At 62.0% G+C, this 14477-nt stretch overlaps 1 protein-coding gene across 1 annotated transcript in view; it reads right to left on the bottom strand.

Annotated features, from left to right (window-relative positions):
* SRCIN1 (SRC kinase signaling inhibitor 1) overlaps nucleotides 1-14477 on the bottom strand; it is a 157306-nt gene that overhangs the window by 20046 nt on the left and 122783 nt on the right. The window contains exons 5-13 of the mRNA XM_065422641.1: nucleotides 13878-14076; nucleotides 13392-13485; nucleotides 10882-11711; nucleotides 9201-9293; nucleotides 8041-8084; nucleotides 5745-5923; nucleotides 3747-3922; nucleotides 3182-3303; nucleotides 410-557 (exon numbers count right to left, since the gene is read on the bottom strand). Of these exons, the coding sequence (XP_065278713.1) occupies nucleotides 410-557; nucleotides 3182-3303; nucleotides 3747-3922; nucleotides 5745-5923; nucleotides 8041-8084; nucleotides 9201-9293; nucleotides 10882-11711; nucleotides 13392-13485; nucleotides 13878-14076 (1885 nt within the window). The remainder of the gene's footprint in view (nucleotides 1-409; nucleotides 558-3181; nucleotides 3304-3746; nucleotides 3923-5744; nucleotides 5924-8040; nucleotides 8085-9200; nucleotides 9294-10881; nucleotides 11712-13391; nucleotides 13486-13877; nucleotides 14077-14477) is intronic.

Below are 14477 nucleotides of genomic sequence, written 5' to 3'. Positions count from 1 at the left end.
GAACAAAAAGGCAGCCCAAGGAGTTTTCACTCGAAGACGAAAGACAACGGGCGGATAGAGACGGACAGACGGGGCAGCTCAGGGGACCGGTGAGATTATTCTGATCGGTGCATGGAGAGACACCAGGTATCGAGGTGCGCAAATCCCTCGGAGGATCTGAGCCCAGCTGCCCAAGCACCGTCAGGCCCAGGCTTCAGGGCAGAGGACGATGAGCGGCTGGGGGCATGGCTACGGGGAGCGCCTTCCATGCCGGAGAGAGCAGGAAGGGGCTGGCTGGGAAATTTGACCAAGGGGTGACTGAGAATGGGCTCATTGGTGGAGCGGAGAGAGGAACCAGACCCCTCCCTCCGCCCCAGCAGGGAGCCGGGACCCAGGACTCCCCTGGGGATCCGGGCTGGGAGTAGCTCACCTGCGGATCTGGGCGAGGGTGTCTGTCATGGTCTTGCAGCGCTTCAGCAGGCCATCCAGCCGGTGCGGCTCTTCCTTGAGGAACTTCACGGCCTCCACCTCCACCCGCAGCACCACCCGCATCTTGCTCTGCAGGCTGGGGAAGTGAGCTGGGGCGGGGGAGGAACAGGGTCAGAGCAGGCCCAGGGAGGGCTGGGCAAGACCCTCCCCTCCCCGCTGCATGGGAATGCAAAGCCCTGCCCCCAGAGACACACCCGGCTCTGCCTTGCCCACGTCTGCCTGGCACGGCTGGGAGAACTTAGGGGAAAACCCTCCTCCCCGTCCGTCCTAGGAGAAAAGCCCCCGTGACTGCAAGGGGCAGCTCATGGGCACTCGCTGTGTAGGCAGACCCGCCACAGCCCCTGCCATGGGCACACCCTGCCACGCACACGCAGGGCCAGAGCACCCTCTGCCTACTCACACAGGGTTACCGTACATCCGGGTTTCCCTGAGCGCGACCTCTTTTTTGGCTCTCCAATCTCCATCCGGGTGGATTTTTGACAGAGGGACAAATGTCCGTGATTTTTCCTTACTTGTCCTTTTCCCCCGCCTTCAGAGCTGGGTGGCTGGAGAGCAGCGGCTGCTGACCGAGCGCCCAGCTCTGGAGGCTGTGCCACCACAGCGCAGGAGTAAGGGGGGCCTGGGATGGTATTGCCACAGAAACTGTACCCCCTGCCTTCCCCTGGCAGTGTCCTCTCTTTGGGACCTTGAAATAGGGTAACCCTGTACTCACAGAAACACCTAGAGAGGCGACACCACCAGTGCTTCTGGGTCTAGCGCTTCCTTGCTGCCTTCTCTCTCTGCTGCCCTGATCTTTCTCCTGCTTCCCACGCCTCCATTCCGACCCAGCCAAACCCCCACCAGCCACACGGTTCAGATTCTCGGGCAGCCTCCCCCGGGTGGGAGGAGGCTCCTGTTTGTTACGTTCACCCTGAGCACAGGGCGGCTGTATACCCCCTCTGCTTGCTGGGCTGTTTGTACCCTCTCTTTCTCGCTGTCGGGGCTGTTCAGGGCTGTCACTGCTTTCGGGGTGACGGGCGGAGCTAGTGTTAGGGGCTGGGTCAAACCTGGTTGAAAGTGGGGCAGCAGTAACTTGTTATCTGCACTTGTGGGAGGGGGGCACCCACCATGGGCACGGGGAGCCTTGACCAAGGACGTGCAGCGAGTCGGTGGCAGGGCCAGGATTAGAACTCAGGGGGCTCCTGGCTCCCAGCCTTGTGCTCCACCTCTTCGCTCTGGCTGCCAGCCATGTTCCGCATCCGCGTGGCAGGCGGGGGTGATGGGGAAGGGGCACTCTCCCTGGTTGATCTAAAGACCAGGCCAAGACCAGCCCCCTGTCCGCCCACTCCCATGCCCTCCCATCACTCCCATGCCCTTGGCAGCTCTTAATGCACCTACACTTAGCAGCTGGCTTGGCTCCGGGAAGCACAAACTCTGCCATGTTCAATGGAGGTCTTGCTAAATGGGGGAAGGAGAGGGACTCCAGCCCAGAGATGGACCATGGCAGGGGGTGGGGAAGGCTGAGCGCAGACCCCTGGGGGTGGGGGAGGCCAAGGCAGAGCCACAAGTGCCACGAGCTGTCAGATCCACTCAGGCAGCATCTCCGGCACTCACTCTGACAGCTAGCAGAGCAAACCGGGACCCCGCCACGCAGGCCGTCATGTGGGAGAGCCGCAAACACACCGGCAGGTGTGCATCCACGCCAACACACAACCCAGACACGTGCAACCAACCTGCAGCCCAAATACATGCAGACCTGCAACCCAGAGACGTGCAAACACGCAGGCAACACACAATCCGAACATGCAGGCAACACGCCACCCAAACCCAGGGAAGCAACATGCAACCTGAATATATGCAAACACTTGCAAGTATGCGGGAAACTGCAACCTGCAAACTTGCAAACACACACACACACACACAAACAAACACAAGCTCACGCAACCCAAATACATACAAACTCACAGGTAAACATACGATACAAGCACATGAACATACCAACGCAGGGAGACACACACAAACCCAGACATGCAACTACACCTACAACCCAGACACATACAACTCCCGAATACATGACTCACGCAGCCAAACTTACACACCTGGTAACCATCTGGTTCACACATGTGACATATGACAACTTCCACAGACAACAAACCAAACATACACGTGTGTGCAATTACAGGGTCACATCTGCCAGCTCCAAACCACAAACCAACCCCACAATAAAATCAAAGGTCCAAACGCCTTCAGGGTGAAGCTCTGAAAGCTGCCTAAGGGGATTGGACGCCTGGTTCTCATTGGTTCCACTGGGGACTGGGGATGCAAATTGCACACCGAGTACATGTGGACACAGGAACACCTGTAATTGTCGGCATATATGCCCCCGGGCACAGCCTCCTACATCAACTAAAACAAGGGCACCTGCAAACGTACACACAAACCATCCTGAATACTGAGCCCGGCACACACAGATCTCCAAGGCTGCCCTGCACCCACCTCCACACAATCGCAGAAATGGAGGGCGGGAAGCGACCCTGAGCGGTCATCAAGCCCAGCCCCCGTCCCCGGCGCTGAGGACCAAGCAAATCTAGGCCATCCCTGACGGGTGCAATTGAATGCGCTTGGATAGCATTCAGGGGTGCAAGCTAATCCCGCCCACGATCCTACCAGTCCCCCAGACCTACGCACTCCTGGGACCGCCCTCGGCCCTCTCCTCCCGCTGGCCCCCTCTCACCCTTCAGTTCGGTCAGCGTCTCCCCCAGCTGTTTCAGCACCATGGCCTTCTCCTCCAGCTCCTGCACAGGGACCAGCCGGTGATTGTCCTTCTGGATCTTCTCCACCGACTTCTCCAGGTCGCTGTAAGCACACAGTGCGAATGTCACTCCCCCGTCCTCCGGGCCGGGGCGAGGAGAGAGGGAGCTGGGGGAAGGGGAGCAGCCGGGCTGGATCGGGGAGTGCGGGCAGGGCCCCCGGGGCACGCATGCACGGCTTGCAGCTCCGGCCCCGGGCTGTGCCCGTTGGGCCGTTAGCAGCTCTGGTATCTATTCAGGATCAGGCACCGGCACGAAGGCCGACCGGGGGCCTCTCCGAACCGGCCCACTGGTGCTATGGCCAATTTATACCAGCTGGGGAGCTGGCCACACAGACTTTAATTCCCAGAGCCGTTCCCAGGCCCTCTCGGAGAAGGCAGAGCCATAGGCAGAATCAGGGACGGGCACTGGGCGCCCTGCCCCCCCACCCCCAGGGACAGGCACTGGGCGCCTCGCCCCCCCAGGGACGGATTCCAATCCCGCCCTCACTTTAACTGCTGGGTGATTAGCTCTTCCTCGTTCAGGTAGCGGAGCCGCTCCTCCTCCACCAGGCTGCGCTGACGCTGCAGGGGGTCCTCCTGCTTGCGCATGGTGTCCGTCACCCGCACGCTGATCTCCGTCTCCGTCCGCCGCAGCATCGTCTTCACCGTCTCCTGGTTCTGCAGCTGTGAGGCCAGAGAGGCGGGGGGGGGGGGGGACAGAGAAGGGAGGGGAGGGCGTGAACTGGGGATACTTCAGGGAGCACGAGGAAACGGAAAAGCCGACCGATTCTGTCCCCCTCCCCAGTACAGATCCGAACACCCAGAATGGCAATGCAGGGCAGGGGGAACCAGGACTCCTGGGTTCTATTCCCAGTTCTAGCCGGTGGTTGGAGCAAGGCAGTGGGAGCCAGGACCCCAGCTTGGCAAGGGTCTTTCCTAGTAGAACAGGAGACAGGGAGCTCCCATTTGCACATAGGAGGGCAAAGGGGGGCGGGATTCAAGGCTGGCTGGGAACCTGGGGGGATGAGGGGGGATTGTGAAGTGCTGACCCCAGCTCCAGGGATAACATGCGGCTGTCACTGCCCAGGTGAGAATGTGGTGGTGGCACTGGGGGGGGACACAAGTCGATTACACATTAACCTCCCAGCATGACAGGTGGGTGCAGCTCAACCCTAGCACACATGTTGGGGGGCTCGCCGGGGATCCCCTTTTCCTCTGTCCCACTGGAGAGCAACCAACCACCCTTCGTCACGACTACCAGGCTGGCTCCAGTGTCCACCCGCGGGTCAGCTTAAAAATCAAACAGCTGGCAAAGATAGTTCCCCAACCCCCCGCACTCTGCGTGCTTTCCCCGGGCAAAGCCGCCGGGCTCGACCCCTCTGGTTCGCCTGGCAATCCCGGCCGTGGCAGGGTCTGCCAAGGAGGGTCAGGGCGAGACAGACGCAGGGGCGGGTGTGTGTGGCACAGGCTGGACTTTGATCTCGGACGTATTTCCCGGGAATCTGGCCGATTGACGGAAGGAGCCGGGCCCTGGGAGGGCGTCAGCCGTTCTCTATTCCACCCGACTGGACTGCTTCCCCCTCCCCCATCTCTGCAGCGCCAGCCAGAACCGCCGCTCCCCCCAAATCTGTCACTGGTAATTAGCTTTGGCGCTAGACAAGACCAAGAATAGCTGGGCCTGGCCACCAAGATCCCTGGCTCCTGACGAGGAGCTGCCATCTGCCTGGCCGTCCAGTGCCAGGGCAAGCATTGCTCAGCAGGAAGGGTGGGATTCTGGTGCAAGCTGCGGGTGGGGGTAGGAGCTAGCAGGGAGAGAGGAGGATTGGGGGGCCCGGCTGTGGATGTGGGGGAACACTGCTCCGCTACCCCGGATCTTAACTGGGCACGGAACAGCCAATCCCCCCTTTGCCAACCAACGCTCCTTTGCTTTGCTCCAGGTCAAGAAGCTGGGCTGAGTCCAAGCCCTGAGCAGCAGGACAGCAGGCTCAGGGGCTGGTGAACGGGCTGCGGCGCTTTCTGCCCCCACAGGGGCGATTGCCACGGGACAGCTCTTTGGTGGCCCACGGGCGTTGGCGGGTCTCAGGCTGGTCCCCGTATCACCAGCACCACAGGTGATGGATGGTGGTTTCGGACATGAGGCTGAGGATACAATGGGACATGGAGGGCAAGCTGCCCCCTTAGGGTCTGTCTACACTGGGACAAAGGGATGTTCTTAACTCGGGTTCAAAGAGCAGTGACGACACTGCAGCGTGAGTGATGGGGGAGCCTGGGGTTAAAGCCAAGTGGCCGGATCTTCACTGCTATTTGAACCCGGGTTAAGACCACACCTTGTTTTGCAGCGTAGGCCTGACTCCGGGGGTCCTTTTGCCGACTGGGCCATTCCTGCAGGTGACCTTCCCCACCCCCTGCCACTGGGGCCAGGAGCTGTGTGCTAGGAGGCCAGGCAGGACTCTCCTGGCCCTGAGCCGCACATGCCCCGATGAGAGCCGGCGGGCACGCTCCTCACCTGCAGCTTCTTCAGCTGCTGCAGCTGGTTGCGGAGGTCGCTGGCGTTCTGCTGCAGGTCGTGGAGGTGCAGCTGCATGTGCAGGCGGGTGATGGCCGTCGGCTGCCCGGCCGGGGTGCTGGTGGCAGAGGGGTACGAGGGGGCAGGGATCGGAGTCGCCATGCAGCTCCGGCTGGCGGCTGAGAGCGAGAACAGAGCAGGACAGCCAATGCAGTGCTAAGTTCGGGGAAGGCTCCCATCCCTTCTCCCTCGTTCTCGGCCCCCTCTCCTCCCCCCTCTAGACACACACAGTGCTTTCAGTCTGCAGGGGAGGCCCTACATAAATATAAGGCACCTCCCCTTGGTCTCCCTTCCACAGCCCACCGGGCCCCTCCAGCAAGAGACACCCCACGCCATGGCTGCGTCTGCAAATCTGGTTCTCCCACCTTCCACAGAACCCACTTCCCGGCCCGGTCCTGCGGCTAAACCCAGCCCCGTTTCTGCCTAGAGGCGGGTGGGTTTGGTGTCCAGAATTGTACCCTGAGACCAGGCAGCAAGAAACCAACTGCCAAAGAGCCCCTAGAAACTAGGGTTACCATTCGTCCGGATTTACCCGGACATGTCCTCCTTTTTGTGTTAAAAATAGCGTCCGGGGGGGAATTTGCAAATCACTAAAAATGTCCGGGATTTCCCCCCCAGGCAGAGCGAGGCGCGGCTGGGAGGGCTGCAGGAAAGTCAGCCGCTCGCATGGGGCTCTGGCAGCCAGAGTCCTTCCCCCGCAGCTTGCCGGGCTGGACTCCGGAGCAGCTGTAGAGCTCCCCCCCCCCCCCGCCCTCCTCCCGCACTCTGAGCCGGCCGGCCTGCCGGGCCGTTTGCATCGGGCCTCGGCAGCTCCTCCTCCCCTGCTGCCCAGCGCCCCGCTCCGGCAGCACTGGGTGGGGTGGGACCGGGTTGTGTGTTGCGCTGGGGAGCGCAGCCATGTGTCCGGCTCCGCACAGAGCCCAACACCCTGTTCTGAGCGGCAGGGTAAGGGGGCCAGGGGGCAGGGAGATTTTGGAGGGGGCAGTCAAGAGACGGGGGGGGGGGTCGGGAGTTCGGGGGGGGCTTTAGGTAGGGGGTGGGGTTCTGGAGGGCAGTTAGGAGCAGGGGTCCCAGGAGGGGGCAGTGAGGGGACAAGGAGCGGGGGGGGTTTGGAGGTTCTGAGGGGGGCTGTCAGGGGGCAGGAGTGGGGAGAGGGATCGGAGCAGTCAGGGGACAGGGAGCAGAGGGGTTTAGATGGGTCGGGAGTTCTGGGGGGGGTTGTCAGGGGGTGGGGAGTGGTTGGATGGGGCGTGGGAGTCCCAGGGGTCTGTCTGGGGGTGGAGGTGTGGATAAGGGTTGGGGCAATCAGGGTACAGGTAGGGGGTAGGGTCCTAGGGGGCCAGTTAGGATGGGGGGAGGGTCTCAGGAGGGGGCAGTCAGGGGACAAGAGGCAGGGAGGCTTAGGTAGGGGGTGGAGTCCTGGGGGGCAGTTAGGGGCAGGGGTCCCAGGAGGGGGCAGTCAGGGGACAAGGAACGGGGGGAGGGTTGGGGGTTCTGAGGGGGGCGGGAAGTGGCAGGGGCGGGGCTAGGGCAGGGCTCCTCCCGTCCTCTTTTTTGCTTGCTGAAATATGGTAACCCTACTAGAAACAGAATCACTCGTCTGGGCGATCCCAGTGTGGGCAAGGGGGGGATTTTAGAGCACTGAGCGAGGAATGCACTGCTGTGCGTGGGGCTGGGCTGGTGGGGCAGGAGCTGCTGTGTGTGGTGGGGACAGGATGGTGGGGGAGGAGCTGCTGTGTGGGGTGGGGACAGGATGGTGGGGGAGGAGCTGCCGCATGGGGGTGGGGACAGGGCCTGTGGGGGAGGAGCTCCTGTAGGGGGTGGGGACAGGGCCTGTGGGGGAGGAGCTGCTGTAGGGGGTGGGACCAGGATGGTGGGGGAGGAGCTGCTGTAGGGGGTGGGGACAGGGCCGGTGGGAGAGGAGCTGCTGTGTGGGGTGGGGCTGGGCCAGGCTTCCTGGGTCTTTCTGTGGAGCTGCTCAGTGGCTCCCTCAGAAGCCACGTTCCTCACTGGAGAGAGGGGGCGGGGGCAGAGGACGGGGACCCATCCTCGAGGGTTGATGCCACCTGCCTAGGAGGGGGAGCCCTGGAGGCCCCTCCCACGCGCTCCTGGACCCCGAAATCCCACGTGCTCCTCTCCGACCCGGGGCCAGCTACCCCAATGGCGTCTCCCCGGCCCCCGGAGTGGGAGGACCCAATGCACCGGCGGGGTTTGGGGCTGCAGCTCTGTCACTTACGTGCTGACGGGGGCGTCCCTCCGTTGGTGGCGTCCGTCTTCTCGCTGCATGGAGGGGAGGGCAGCAGGTGAGAGCGGGTTAAACATGCCAAGCCCCGGCCCAGGAGAGCCGGCAAAGGTGGGAGGTCACCGAGCTAGGCCACGAGCAGGGGAGGAGGTGCCCGGAGAAGGATGTTAACTGGGACGCGTTAGGGTCTTGCTGCCCCCTCCCAATCTCCCCCCTCCAACAGCCTCAAAGGGAGATCCTGCCTCTCCCTTACCAAGCTGACCACGCTGGGGTTCCCCTGGGCCGTGAGGCCGTGAGTGGGGAGCCAGTGAGATTTACAGCCGCTCCGAGGCCCCTTTGCCCTGTTAGAACTGCCTGCACTGGCCTGAGTGTCCATGAGCACCGGGCCCGCTGGGCGCTACGAGCCGGTGGAACTCACTGCCACAAGATAGCGGCCCGGAGCTTAGCAGGGATCGAGCGAGTCCAGGGAGAACAAGACTCTCCGGAGTCGGAGAAATACACAGTGAAAGGACAGGACACCAAGCGCTTTGGAAGGGCTGTCGACCCTCCTGGCTCGGAGCAGGAGCCAGCCTCCGACGAACGGGTGGTAGGAAGAGGCTCGCTGGGCCAAAGTTGCCTGGAGGGGGAATCCGGAACCTTGCTCGGCAGTAGCTGGTGCTGGGCCACATGGACCGCGGGCGTGGTCCTTACCGCCGTTCCTAAGAGCCTATCACAGGCCTGGTCCCCGGGCCCTGCTCTGCGCTCAGCCCTGGCGAGCCCAGTGGATGCGATCGGCAGCGGTGGGGCTGCCCTGGGTGACCATCCCGGGGGAGCTGGGATCAGGGCCTCGTTCGCAGATGGCCCATGTGTCCAGGGCGCTCTCCCCACCCCCCTGGATAATTTGTCGGGGCCCGCTGGAGACGAGAGCGATGTTCTGCGCCCTTTGGTTTCCTCTCGGCAGCCGCATCACTGGGCGGGGCTTAAAGCCTCCAATCCCCACGCGCTTCCATTGAATGACGCCGCGTTCCCATAAAATAGCCCCCAGCGCCCCCTGCAGGACGTTGCGGGATGCAGCTCGTGGCTATTGAGATTGCCGGGAAAGCCCGGATCACGCGCAACCTGCCACCTGCCCCACGCCGGGGCAGAATCAGCGGCCTCCTGCCCCCCTTCCTTACCTGGGGGTCTCGCCCTCGGAGCCCCGGAGCAGCGCACTCTGCACCAGCCCCGTCAGGCTGGCAATCTGCTTCTCCATGGCTTCCATCCGTTCCCTTTGGGGGGCAAAGGAGCTGTGTTAGATCCGGGCTCCAGCAGACGGACCCTCCAGGGCCGGGTATCCGCAGGGGAGGCCAAGGGCCTATGGACCCCAGGGTCCTGGCCTTGCCCAGGGGGACGCCCCGTCTGGATTCACCCCCCAGGTGCTCGAACCCTGTTGGAGTCTCAGGGCCAGACCCTCGTCTGGTGTAGATCAGTGGAGCTCCCTTGAGGTCAATTCCCTCCCCATGTCCATTCGCGCCAGCTGGGGATCCGACCCTCCGTCTCTCTCTCTCTCTGCTCCAGCCTCCCACCCCCATCCCTGGCAGTAGAGCCCGGGCAATATTTAACGAGCGATCTCAACCCTCAGTCTGTCCCTGAGGGCCTTGTCCTTCTTCGAGCCTCGTCCTTCTTCGAGCCCCGTCCTCCCCTATCGGGGCCCTGGGCGGCCTGTGAATAATGAGTCTATCTGAGGTCCTGGCGCAGGCGCTTGCCGGTACAGCAGCTCGTGACGGGACAGCGCTGCTAATTCCGCTGCCCTTTGCTGTCCGCCTCCATCCTCCCCCATCTCTCCCCCCCTGGACAGATCCCAAATGGCTCCCCCCGTGACAGCCTGACAGCCCGGCTTGTCCCTGGGAACAACAAATGAGACCATCATTGCTTGGGAGATGAAGAGACAGGCGCAGAGAGATGAAAGGCAAGATAATGGCTTATTTCCATACCAGCTACCTGCCTGTGTGCATCTCTCCCTGCTGCACTGGCAGGGTTACAATGGGGGCTCAGGCTTTTTATACACAGGCTGGGGAAGACAGAATTGCGGAGCCCCTAGTTTGATGAGCTGGGATAGGGACGTGCTGCCAGGGAAACCGAGGCACAGAGCGATAAGGGGCCAGGATTCCAAGGGGGCACGTCTACACGGCCGCCGGGAGCAGCCTCCCTCCCAGCCCGGTACACAGACTCACGCCAGCATGCTGCAAAGAGCTGGGTGGACGTCCCGGCGGGACTGCCCAGCTCGCTCCCACCTCAGCCCCCGACTACGCAGCGCCGTGGGTGCAGACACGGCCATCGGCGTCACAATGGGGGCAGAGTGGCAGCAAAGCTGCAGCTCAGAGTGACACAGGGCGCCCGTGAAAAGCCAGGCTCTAAACTCGGGTCTCCTGAAGCCCAGCCCAGAGCCCTATCCACCAGACCATCCTCCCTCCTCGTCATCCCACTGAAGTTTTGCTCTACAAAGTGGCACCAAGAGGTGACCCAGACCCCAGATTCCCCCACCTGCCTGATGCATTAGCCAAGGTCCAACAGCAGGAAAGAGTTAAGAAAAAGAACCCAGGAGTCCTGAGGCCCAGTCCGCAGCTCAAACCACTAAACTATGCTGCCTCCTGTATCGCTGGATCATACTCTAGAGCTCAGAGCCAGTTACTGCATCTCAGGACTTCTGGGTTCTAATTCCCGTCTGTGCCACTGCTGTGTGACTGTCTCCTCTCTGTGACTCAGTTTCCCCATCTGGAAAAGGGGGTTCACAACCTGACCGAACGGCAAACCTAGGAGTCAGTCTCCTAGTCCCATCGTTGCTGGGAAGCTGCCAATCCAAGCCCCGCTCCTTACCTTGTTTCCGTATCCTTGGCAGGCACGGGAGGGCCAAACCCTGATAGGGGTCGATCCCCGGGGCCTGGGAAGAGTTCGGGGGGCCCCGAGGAGCTGGGGTTGCGGGGCTTGCTGACGGGGCTGTCCATGAAGACCGAGGAGCAGGAGTCTTTGCGGAAGGACTGGCGGACAGGCGAGGACCTGCTGGGCGGCCCCGAGTAGGGACTGTGAGGGCTCTGCCCCTGCTGGACGTCCACCAACCGGCCGTCGGCCATCTTCTGCGGGGAGGACGGGGGCATGCGGAAGCCGAGACTGGGCCCATAGGTGTCGCTGTAGATCTGGGCGTTGGGCTTGTACAGGCTGTCCTCCAGCTCTGTCTGCAGGGCGGCCGCCGAGTAGGTGCTGAGGGAGCGGACCGAGCCCCGTTTGTACAGCCCCCCGGCGTAGGCGAAGGGGTCGCCCATGCCAGCCAGGGACTGCGTGGAGGTGATGCTGAGCCGCCCCTCGTGCACCATGCCGTAGGGGTCGGCGTACAGCCCCTCGTTCTTCACTAGCACCATGTTCTTGCCGGCCAGGTCTTCGTCCGGCTTGACGTCCCGGCGCTCCAGGATGGCGCTGGGGCTGGGCGACACGCCCACGGCGGGCGGCAGGTTGGAGAGGCGCTCGCCGTGGTGCACGGGGCTGCCGGCATAGGAGGGCGGGCGCCCGCCGCTGTAGGACATGCGGGAGCGGGAGGGGGAGGAAGACTGGAGCACGGGCGGAGGGGAGCCAGAGGTGAGGTGGGAAGCTGGGGACATGCTGTTCAGCCGGCGGGTGGGGGACGACTCCCTGGAGGTGTAAACCATCTCCCGCTGCAGGGAAGAGAGAAGTGCCACCGAGGCTGTAACCACTCGCCCCTCTTGTGGGGCAAGCCCCAGGCCCACCCCGGCGGAACCCTTCCAGAGCGGGGCCTGGAGACCCGCAAAAGGGGGGGGGGGTTCATAGGGTCGCCGAGACGAGCTGCCTTTGCGGGTGTGTTGCACGTGTGTGCACGCACGTGGGTGTGCACGCACGTGACAGTACCTCTCTCCTCCCCCGCTGTCCCCCCATTCTCCCTGGCGACCCCCCTAGATGTGCTGGCGGTTCATAGTTCACACACTGAGCTGCGGCAGGTGATGGGCAGTTGCACATGGGGGGGTTTAGAAGGCAGAAGGGCCTGGGAAGACAGGGACACAGGACAGGAGGGCGGGGATACCAACACTGCCTAGCTCCCGCCTCTCCGCTGCAGCCCGTAGCCTGGGGCCATGTGCAAGGAACATAGAAAGGGCCCGATTCTCTGTTGCCAGCCCCAGGATGGCCATGGCTTGCACCCGCTTTGCACTAGTGTAAATGGCTGCACAGGGGGCAGGGCAATGGAGAACCAGGCCTAGAGTCTGTCGTGTGGGGGTGATCTCGCACACGCGCACGCACACACACTCACTCACACACTGCTGCTTCTCACATAAGCAAACTGGGATTGGAGGCTGGGGCTTAAGGGAGGGGAGCCCTACGGGGCGTGAGCTGCTTGTTTGTAAACATTGATGCTTTCAAACACACACACACACACACACACACGCTTTCAAACACACATACACACACAGAGGCGCGTGCTGTCAGCAGAGCCAAATAATCCCCCTCCACCCCCACCTCTCCCACACACACACGTTCATTGTGATATCAGGAGACACTGCCACAGGGACTTAGAGCCCAGAGAAGATCACACAAAGTGGGGAGGGTCAGTAGAGGCGGAAGTGGCCAGAAGGCAGATCCTGGAGTAAACCCAGAACCCCGCCCCCCACCCCCCCACTCCTGGCAAGACCAGAACGCCAGATCCCAGTGCAAACCCAGCCCTCCCTCCCTCCTAGGATGAGACTGGAATTCCGGTGCAAACCCAACCCCTGAAGAACCAGCCCCCCCTTGGCCTTCACCCTGATGCACCCCAGAAATGAAGATCAGCAGCATCCCACACGCCCTGGCAGATTGCAGCTCCCTTGTGCTCTCTCCAGGAGCACAACAATTTACTCTGATTAATACCCTAATCAGCATGTTTATGACTCCGCTGCCAGGGCTCGGACCATCCAATCTCCTAAAGCAACACTTAACGGGAGCCCATAACTCCTTCCACAAACACACTGAGGCACCAGTGTTCCCCTAGCCCCCCTGGCTCTCTCACAAGCAAGGTCTGTGCGCTCACAGCCACGCCTGCCCTCCAGCTTCCGACAGCCTGTGTGTGTGTGTGTGTGTGTGTGTGTGTGTGTGTGTGTGTGTGTGTGTGTGTGTGTGTGTCTCCAGCTTCCGACAGCCTGTGTGTGTGTGTGTGTGTGTGTATCTCCAGCTTCCGACAGCCCATGTGTGTGTGTCTGTGTGCATTTCCTGGCACCATTCTTCCCCCAAACCCAACATGGAGATGGGAGAGCCCTGGCCCCATGAAATGGGGTAGTTCTTCTCCCTCCCAGATGGGACAAGTTGAGACAGCCCCTCCCCCAGAGGTGGGACACCCGCCCTCTCCTTACCCTCAGGTCCCCATTGGTGATGTGCGAGGCTGGGAAGGAGGCGTAGAGGGGCTCTTTGCGGTAGATTTTGATGATGCTTCTGTCCTGGATGTCCCTGAAAGAGAAGGCGAAGCAGTGAGCGGGGCACCCCGATGGCAGTGTGGATTGCTAGCCCCTGGATCACTGGCAGCAGCCCCCTCGCTCCGTGCTAAAATGGGAGCAAACAAATCTCACGCGTCAGGACGTCCGTCTGCTGCGGGGTCAGGGAGGGATGGGCCACGCGGGCCACACTGGCCGATCAGCCAGGGCATGTGCACAAGAGAGGAGTTCCCCTTGCTCCGAAACATCTGGGAATTGGCCTGGCAAACACACTGGCGCCGTCACCATGCAGGGAGCAAACCTGAGTCGGAATTCTGAGCCCAGCTGGAAGAGAATCTCTGTCTACCCCCCTCTCCCCGCCCCACTGAGCGCGCCTGCGGCCCCCGCCTCCTTCCCGGGGGCCCTCACCGGACGTCCTCCAGCTCGTAGAAGACATTGCGCGACTCGTCCTTGATCAGGATGGCGGTGTTGGACGATTTCAGCATCCCCATGGTGAGCTTCTGGGGGAACATGTGGACGATGAGGGCGTGCAGCGTGTCCATGCTGCTGATCTCGTGGGTGATGTGGACCCGCCTCGTCTCGTCCCCGAACTGCAGGAAAAGGACCCCTGGAAACGGAGACGGGAGAGAAGGGGGAGAAAGGGTAAAAACACCACTCCGAGCAGGCACTGACTGACAGCGCGGCAGCCCAGTATGTCAGGCAAGGGGCTAGGAATCAGGAGACCCGGATGCTATTCCTGGCTCCGTGCCTCAGTTTCCCCATCTCCTTGGGGGGGTCTATAGACCCCATATTATTATTATTACTCTATATTCATGTCCAGACCAGTGCCAGTAAAACACTGCTCAAGCCAGGGAAGAGTGACATAAATTAAAGTCCAGTATCTCACCTAAAAACAAAGTGCTAGTGACCCGGGCTTAGCCGCAAACTTCCCACCCGGAGCCGTATTTAACCCTTCACAAACCAGGGGGATCTTTGGCTCCAGGGCTGCGGCTGTACTTGACGTCGTTG

The sequence above is a fragment of the Emys orbicularis genome, chromosome 25, assembly GCF_028017835.1.
Source record: "Emys orbicularis isolate rEmyOrb1 chromosome 25, rEmyOrb1.hap1, whole genome shotgun sequence".
Lineage (NCBI taxonomy): Eukaryota > Metazoa > Chordata > Testudines > Emydidae > Emys > Emys orbicularis.
Note: the sequence above shows the minus strand (reverse complement) of the source record. Positions and strands in the feature narration are given on the sequence as shown.